This window comes from Diadema setosum, chromosome 15, assembly GCF_964275005.1.
Source record: "Diadema setosum chromosome 15, eeDiaSeto1, whole genome shotgun sequence".
NCBI lineage: Eukaryota > Metazoa > Echinodermata > Echinoidea > Diadematoida > Diadematidae > Diadema > Diadema setosum.
The window spans coordinates 26716580-26726389 of NC_092699.1; the positions used below are offsets into that span (position 1 = coordinate 26716580).

The window sequence follows — 9810 nt, forward strand, 5'->3', positions numbered from 1 at the left end:
TTAATCGACATCTTCTTCTAAATCTTAGGTGAATTAAGATGAATTTCTTAGCGTTTCTACATTATTGTGTCGCATTTTTGGCTTTCGGCCCATAACAACGCTTGGCTGTAATAGTGTAGTATTTCACTATACACAGCCCAGTCGCTGTAAGTAGCGCATGCAGCGTACTAACAGCGTTTGATCGACTACGAAGCACCCACTACAGGCACTAGGCCTGACAACTTCTGTATTCGTGGCCTAAATAACACGTAACAGACTTTATTTTACGAGGAAATGTATGATTTTACACGAGACTTGAAGTAGAAAACAATTTTTATTTCATTTTTTTTTTTGACATTCTGATAAAAAATGTCTTAGGATTTCGGGGTACGAGCCTCGACATCTCGCTCTCATCGGGAGCATACATAAGTAAGCTCAGGCTGTTGTGTGATACTTCCGGGTTTGCCCTTCAGCCTATGACGTCATGGACACGCCCCCAAAATAACCATGGATCTTCCGATTGAACATGATTCAGAATACAATTTTTCTAAGCAGCCGTTCTCCAAAACGCAATTTTCTAAATGGATGAATTAAAGGCCGCTGTGTTTATCATGCTCTAAGCTTGAAATGGGTATATAATCCAACAATATTAGCTTTTCTTTCAGTATTCTGCTTTAAATGTCTACACCATCTGTTCTTTTCACTTCTTAAATGAACATGACATTCAGTTTGGCAAGTCTCATGATCTCTTTCTGATGCACAATCCTCTCCTTCACAACTTCACAAAATTTGGTGAAGAACTACCAATACTGTAATATCTCTCAACATTCCTAGCAGGTGTGACATACAGGCACCTTGCATAAGACCTGTAGCATGAACGGTGATACTTCAACTTCTATAGCAACACAGTCCCTGCCTCTTATGTCTCTATGTAGTTCCTCGCTTTCATTTTGTTCTGCAGCTTTGATTAATGTTCTGCAACAAATATTGTTGTACATGCTGTCAACTGTTCTAATTTTCTTTTTCTGGCCGTGCTACGTTATACAAACTTACTCTGCTTACAAATTACACAAACAGGGGCAGAATGTCCCTTGACCATGCTGATGGAAGATCCTGGGCTCTAGCAGATGATCACAGTTTCTTCTTGGGAGCTTCTGTTGAGGCAGACTGGTGGCCTGAGTTTGATGCATTTGCACTTCAGCTTCTTTTCATATAATGATGACACATTAGAACTAATAAAAATCAAAATCAGTTGAAACCAACAACTAAATTACATCATACTTGCTCACAAAGCTTTGTCACGTGGGTTAAATTCATAGGATCTGGACAAAAAGCACTCGGAGACTGGAAATCTCACTCATTTCCACCCACACTGTGATTTTCATCCTACTCAAATGGTCCCGCACGCAGAAATCTGCATTACATTCATTGGCAGTAAACATACACTCACTGACGACCAGCCATCCCTGCCTTTTGCCCAATGTACCGCCATGGCTCGCGAAGGCAAGCGCTCCATCTCCTGTTCACGATGCCCCCGATATGCCAATAGAAAAAGAATAAAAATAATCCTGTATAAAATGACATTTACTTATTTATTTATCTCTCCTTTTTTTTTTGGGGGGGGGGGGGCGGGAGGATCGAAACAGTCATCCGGATCACTACCAAAATTTAACAATCCATCCCTTTAGGCCCCAGTCACATAATGCTCTGCATCCGACGTTACGTCCAAAAAAGGTCATTTTTTCTGCGGACCCCCGCGCATCCCTTGCCGTCACCAGAAAATTTGTTCAAAACATACGGAAAAAAATGCGGGCGATACGGACAAATACGACCAGATGCGAGTACTTGCGTCCACTTGCGGATATTCTTGCGAATTGGCACATAATAGTTCTGAACACTTGCGGAGAGTTGCGGATATTTTCGGATAGTTACGGATAGTTACAGATTGTTATAAATAATTATGGACAGTATGGTTTTCTGTGACGATCCCTGCTAAGTCAGTGTATTATGACAACAAGGTTATTACATATTGGACTGTCTTACATTGTACACTGGGGAAAACTGAAATTGAATTACGTACAAATTCGTAATCCTTTAATTTGCTTTACAGTAATAAAAGATATATGAAATTTTGAAGTTGAGGTTCAAATTTTATTTGTGCAACTCAAATATGAATAAACTTCATGAATGTAAAGAATACATAACATAATTACACCACAAATATAATACGATATAGATCGATAAGTTAAACATTAGAGTAAGAAAATTATTACTGACAGTCATGGAATAGACAAACTGTGGTTACGCTGTCGTTGTGCAGCGATATTCATGACTTATTGGGTTATGTTAAGGAGATTTTTATACTAAAGCAATGCTTATTAAATTTCCAGAATAAAAAGACATCAAGACTTTCAAACACTTCAAAAACTTATATTAGGACCTTTACTTTTCATCATTTACATTAATGATTTTTGCAGATCATCCGACATACTTTCTTTTATACTTTTTGCCGATGATTGATATATATTTTTTTCTCCAACCAAAATCCATTTACCCTTGTCCATACTGTCAATTCTGAATTAAAAAAAGTGACTCAATGGATAAGAGCCAATGAATCATCACTAAATCTTCAGAAAACAAAGTATTATGTTATTTACTGGGTGTATAGAAGTTTTACGCACAGATATCTTTTTTGATGACGTTCATTTAGAACGTGTAACTCACATAAAGTTTCTCGGTATTACAGTGGACGATAAACTTTCGTGGAAGCCTCATACTATTAATATTAGTAAAAAATAATTTCGCGTAATATTGGTATCATTAATAGACTTAAATCTCATATCCCGTTGTCTTCTTTGTTGACGTTGTATTTTTCTATTAATATTACCTTATCTTTATTGAATTTTAGCATGGGGTACTGCCCATCAAACTTTATTAGATAAACTATTGTTATTACAAAAGAAGGCACTTCGTATTTGTGGCGTTTCAGCACGTTCCCATGCAGATCCATTATTCGTGAAATATAAGATTTTAAAAATTAAAGATTTCTTTTTCTTTCAGCTGGGTCAGTTTATGTTTAATTATAACACAAATGCACTTCCCAGTATTTTTAATTCAATGTTTCCAAGAAATCAATTTTTTCATAATTAATCCACCAGGCGGTCTAATGAGTTTCATTTACCCCTTCTGAGAACCTTATTGGCGCAAAATACATTTATTTACACTGGCCCTAGATTCTGGAATTCTTTAAGCTGAGATATAAAAACTCTTTATCTTTGAATTCGTTTAAACGTAAGTTGAAACTTTTTTTGTTGAATTCATACTAAGATAATATACTATTTATTACTTACCTGGTCTCTACAACCTAACGGTTCATCGTCAATCATTTCATTCGTCAATCATTTCATTCATCATTGTGTATTTTTTTTTTACATTGTCTTATTTGTACAAACTTTGCTCAGCTGCTCGAGCTCTGAAGCAACTCAATTCTCTCTTTCCATCCCGATGTTCAGCGTGTTGGCTTTTCCTTTCATGTTTCTTTTTCTTTCTTTCCTTTCTTTCCATTATTCTTTTGTGCTTTATCACTTTCAATGGTATACTCTTCTGTCAAGTCATGTAATGTGTGATTCTCCTGTCTTGTTCTGTCCTGTTTTTTTTTTCTATCGTGTCTTTATAAACAAATATGTTCACATGAAGAATCCTTTGAGTGGTCCACAATTTACAAGCATGCTTTTCAGCGGACCTCTCAATTATTTCATTTTTTTTTCTCCAGACATAACTTTGTATCTTGCCGGTATACATGTTTAATTTTGTGTTTGTTAACTATTATCTACCATGTAAAGTCGAATACATGCCTATGTTATATCTTCTGATTCATTTCGTGTTATGTTTGCCGAAAAGAAAGAAAGAATGAAATAAATGAAATGAAATGAAATGAAATGAAATGAAACACCCCTCCCACACCCAAGTACAATATATATATATATATATATATATATATATATATACACATACATATATATATATATACATATATATATATATATATATATATATATATATATATATATATATATACAAAATGTAATACACATTCCATGGAGCGTAAAGTGGGTAAGACAATAGAGAAATACTTAATTCGTTCTCATTTTATATAGCTATCGCTGTCCCACACCTTTCCCGGCCAGAAATGCTGTCACCCCATCCCCTACCCAAAATATTGCCTTTTCGAAAAATATACATTCAAAGAGTCCAAGAAAAAAAGTTCAGCACCAAGGGTCAACCGATGTCATGAGTATATTGATGCCACCTAAAATGACCATTTGTGGGAGAAATTTCATAATTTTGACCATGCGGTTCTGCCTCTCCACTGCTCCGACTGTGCTGTAGCATTCCTTCAGGTAAATGCACTGCAGTTTGGCAACACGAGTTGTGTGGCTTCCCACGAGTCTCTGTGTTCCCATGGAAATGGAAAACGTCGAAGGACGTAATCGTCCGCAGCATCCGTAACTGTCCGAAAATATCCGTAAGCGGACGAAAGTGTTGAGATACGTTAACTTGCGGTTACTTTCGGATACTTACGGTGGACGTAAATGAACGCAAACGGACGGGAGGTAAAATATTTTGCGGATGGTCTGCGTCCAGGCTACGGATAGTTACATTCAGTTACGGATAATTACTTTTGGTTGCGGTTACTTGCGTAAGTCTGCATCCGTAGAATCCCTCTGCGAAATTTTGAACATTTCAAAATTTCGCAGGCTTGGCGCCGTCATTTTGCGTTTCTTTACGGACGAGTTACGGACAATTACGTCTACATACGTCCCTGCGGATGCCTGCGTCCACATTGCGTCCCCCTGCGTTCACTCATCCGTATCTATCCGCGGCGGACGTAAGCCATCGTAAAGCACTGTGTGACTGGGGCATAAGTCATTATCACTCTTGATTCAGAGATTTTAATTAAAATTCGTTCATAATTTCTTGAGTTGATTTGCAAAAAGGCTTACGAACCGATACCGTCAGTTCGATTTCGACCTTTCATCATTTCAAAATTACTGCGAGTTGTCCCTTTGGCCGAATTCAACCGTATCATTATGGAATAATACTCGGTATACCGACTTTTGTATCCTTCTGGAATGAAAGTCGGTATACCGACTTTTATAATTGTTTTATAATTGATCTCAAAATACTCCAAAACAACTCATCATTCCGGCAAATCGCGTAAGCCATGTAAATTTCTTGGTATAGCCTCTTTCGATATATTGCAAGCAGATATGAATTGTTACAAGACGGTTTCTCAAACCCTTACCAGAACTATGTTTTACTAAGCCTCGACTGATGCTAGACCGGTGCAAAACACCGCCTCGCATCAGTCGCTGTTTAAATCCAATGACCTGTATTAATGCGTTATCGGAAGCATCTCTCCGTTGCCCCTGTGACGTCTCCTCAAGCTGGGTTCAGATAAAAATCGGCGGTAACGATACCTCTCATAGCTGTCTGCGAGATTGACGTTGCGATCCGATGTCGGGGGATCCAGCAACTCGTGTTCTATCGAGCATTCACACACACACACACAAAACACAACAACAACCGACGTCCTTCCAACGGTTTTCTTTGACTATCATCGATGGGGCCGGGGGGGGGGGGGGTATGTGTCGGCGTTCAGTCGGAGATAAAACGACGATATGTCGACAATTAGTGAATGGTCCCCAGCCGAGTCAATGAAATCGGAGATAAACGATGTCGATGATAAGCGGCCGATTACAGTTAATTGTCCCCGGGCCGAGTCAAAGACTAGCCGCCGGCACGTCGCCGATGTATCGTCAATTACATGTGCTTTGTGCGACTGCTTTCTGGACCATGTGAAAAAGGTTATACGTATAATGATAACATATCACGCAATGTCACTCATACCCCATTTTGCATCTTCATAGTCATTGACATGCCCCCGATATATCTGCTACGCGCCGGCGGCTAGTCGTTGACTGATCACCGCAGGGTCTTAGATGTATCGCCGAAATGCTGTAATCGGCTGGGGAACAATGACTAATTGGCGGTGTTTCGTCTATCTATCTGCGATTCCACGCCAAAGTCGGCGATGGGTGCCGCCAGGGCTTTCTTCGCCGATCGATGGCAACATTTTAACTCGCACTTAAAACAACCGACAGTCCACCGATCACTAAAATAGTCGTTTCTGTCGGCGGAAAACCCGAGTGATGGACGAAGCATCTCAGACTTGCCGCCGAATGTGACCTTCTCACCAAAAAACAAATCGAAATCCCATCGACGGCGCGTCGGATCGTTTATTACTATATTAAGATGGGGCCGAGTCGAGGAGACTAATGTAGGCCTACATGTCCGCGACGTCTCCGGAACCTTTCGGAGACTCATGGCGACCTACCCTAAACGCCTCAACGGCGACCGTGTTCCAGCAGGGAGGTGAGACATCTCACCTCCTTGGTTCCAGAGACTTCGGGGTGAATAATTTGTCCCCATTTTTTGAGATGCATGTGCAGCAGCAGCTCCTCAGAACCGCGACTATCACACTTGCCAGTTCCACTGTGGCCATGCATTAGCAGCTTTTTTTTTTTTCAGAATCGCGAAATGTATTGATGGTTAATCAAAGAATAAGTGTAATGGCTTAAAAGTTAAAACAACAACAACAACAACAACAAAACAAAAAAAAAGTCCGCGAAAGGGAGGGGGGGGGGGGTCAATATAACGTTGGCAGTCATGAGATATCGCAGGAGTCCTACATACAATGTAAAGTCGTTGGACCGAAACAGCTTCCACTTGGCGCTCCATTGCAGCCAAATGCCTGCACCCGTTAAGCCGTGTTCACAATCAGACAATCACCGTGAACTCTTCAAATACGTGGGCCTTATTACACTCGATAACATTACCTGTCGATATCTACCAGACCCAGCCGCAAGGGTTTAAGTTAGACGCAGTGAAAGCTGTCACAGGACTGTACAGACTACCAAGAATACATACTTTTATTCAACAGGTTAGTGCTCGACCAATATTGTAAAAATAGCGTTAAAGATAATAAAAAGTTTTGGTATGATTACTAAGACATGAGAGCACTTTGGGGCGAGTAATTCTCACAGACAACGTACTTTAACCTGAAACACAAACCAAGACAAGGAAATTCAGGGACACTTTTGAGGTACCAAAACTTTTTATTATCTTTAAGGAAAGAGTTCAAACGTATGTTTTTAGACCAGCCTTGCGTTGTCCTATTGTAATTCCAACTCATTTTTTTTCTATTCAACAGTAAGGGAAACAAGCTCAAAGTATAACAAAAGTTAATCATTTAGTACAAATTGTTATTATTATTATTATTATCACTATTACTCTAATCATCATTTGCTATCAATAGGTTCTTTATCAATATTTAAGTCGGGGGCAGAATAAAAAGGATAGCTTATGAAACCAATTCTCTTACCGATAGTCTATAGTTTATAATAATCATCATGACACACTCGCACAAATACAATTAACGAAATTGGTTTCGTGGTGAGTTACCGACAAATCGTAAAATGAGAATAAAAATGTTTCCGATTCTATATTCATTCTGTCATTAACAGAATAGCTGGTGTTTTACTCTGCAACAACATCATAAAATGGGGGAAACAGTAGAGCACATCAGCAGGGCACGCTTCGTGGCGACAGAACCAATCAACTTCCTGATAGCGGCAGTCCAAGGAGCCCTCTCCACCCTCAGAACATTGTACGCGCAAGATAATCTAGCACAACATTATAATTACTCGATCAATCACTATAACCGAAACGGTACGTGTTCTGATGGGAACGTCACGGATCATCTCGAAAAACAGATACAATCCGAGACAGCCTGGTGGAACACATGGATTGCAGTCCTCTCCGGTCTTCCACCCGTTGTAACTGCGACATTCCTGGTAGCTGCCTCGAGTTTCACCGGCCGAAAGCCGATCCTAGTCATAGGCGTAGTATGCCATCTCATTGCTCCTCTCATCTTCCTCCTGGTAGCGCTCTTTGGTCTACCCTTGTCCTTAACTCTCCTTGGGGCCGCTGTGCTTGGGTTGGGTGGGGATGTAGAAGGTGTCATAACAGTATCTCTGGCTTATGTTGCTGACTCTTCCGTAGGAAAGTCTAGGACACAGAGGATGGTCGTTCTCTCACTTATGTATGAGGCGGGTTGGGGTTGCGGTCAAACGCTTGGAGGTTTGATTCTCGGTTACTCTAATAATTTTCCTGTCTCCTTCGCGTTCCCAACAATATTGGCTGCCATCAACCTTGCCTACACAACATGGCCAGGATTGGTCTTGGAGACAGTACCTAAGCGCGAGCCCCTCCGAATAGGTACTATCCTTCAGAAGTCCCTTGATAGTCTGGCTGGATTCTGCACACGCTTCGAGAGGCGCAAGAGGACTAACGTCGTCATACTGATCGTCATCATCTGTCTCGTGCGTTTTGTAGGAGACAGCATTTTTGACGTCGTCGTGATTTATGGTCTGGGAAAACCTTTCTGTTGGACAGCCATTTTTGTGGGATGCTATAATGCCAGTGTTGCTCTGGTTCCTGCAGCAAGTAAGAACTTAATTCTATACGTTTTGATATTACCTTATTATCACAATTATGGTTCCAGCTATCAATGGCTAGAGAGGTTTGTGATCACCCACAAGACTTTAGTATACGTTAATACATGCTTAACCTAGTAGCGAAAAAAATAGAACAAGACAAAATAGAGAAAAACTCCACCGAACAGAGGGTATATAGGCATAGGTATTAGTATGTACCGATTGCGCTATATTTTTCCCGAGTCATCTGTTTTCGATATTTGGCATGACGATATTACCTCTCTCCGTAAGTGATGCTCCATAAGATAGCTTTCACGATTGCAGTACGTGTGTGCGTGCGTGCGTGTGTTTTCGGGGGGGGGGGGGGTACCTCTCTTGCTTCGTCAACATACCACAAAGTGATTATGTACACAACTATTGTATATTATGTTTATTTTGTTTCTCTTGCTAAAACAATGTATGGCTATTCTGATTCTATATTTTGGGGGGCTTATTTTGACCAAATTAATGTAAACAAAATTAAATGCGCAGTGTCTTACTCCAACGATAAACACGAATTTCACAAACAACGTTTGAGGGTTAATACATTTGACCAAAGAAAAAAAATGTCATAGTATACTATAGTAACATGTTGTCGTCATGCAATTTAAAACTGATTGAATAGTTTTAATTAACTTTCGCTTACTATATCATGCAGCATATATTACTGATATTTTGTATGGCACCCACCGTTTCTATGATCATACATTAACACATTTTCCTATTCAAGTTGCAACTATAGTTACCAAACCTCTACTGAAGTGTTTTTCCGAGCACTGGTTGATTCATTTCGGACTCGTCTCGTTTATCGCCCAGCTGGTCACCTTTGCCCTGGCAGAAAACACAACCCAGCTTGCCTTCATTGGTGCGTAAAGTTCCATTATAAAGGAGGTTCAAGAGAATGGTGTCACAACACTGTCGTATTTCCTTTGAAGCCAGGTTCGATGCCGCCACTCTAAAGTATTTGGGGCATGTGGCAAACTGGATCTGCGCTCGTAGGAAGACAATTGACTCATGTCTCATTAGGCGTTTTCACATCAGCCCGATAAAAATCCAAGCTCGAGAAATTTTTCGCGATTGCGAGTTAGCGCGCTTTTTCATTTCTTATTCACATCAGCCCGAAGAGAATCAGCCCGAATTTTTGTCGAGCTAATTCGACAGCTGAGTATATGTACAAACAGCATAAGTAATGTGTGTGCCCTCTCAAAAATTCCTCGTGATTTGTGTGCAGTTT

At 40.1% G+C, this 9810-nt stretch overlaps 1 protein-coding gene across 1 annotated transcript; it reads left to right on the forward strand.

Moving 5' to 3' along the window:
- The first annotated feature begins 7601 nt into the window (after positions 1–7601).
- Positions 7602–9449, forward strand: LOC140238621 (lysosomal proton-coupled steroid conjugate and bile acid symporter SLC46A3-like). The gene is made up of 2 exons (XM_072318522.1): positions 7602–8423; positions 9393–9449. Exons 1-2 carry the CDS (start codon positions 7602–7604, stop codon positions 9447–9449), a joined length of 879 nt encoding a protein of 292 aa, XP_072174623.1.
- Positions 9450–9810: the final 361 nt, after the last annotated feature.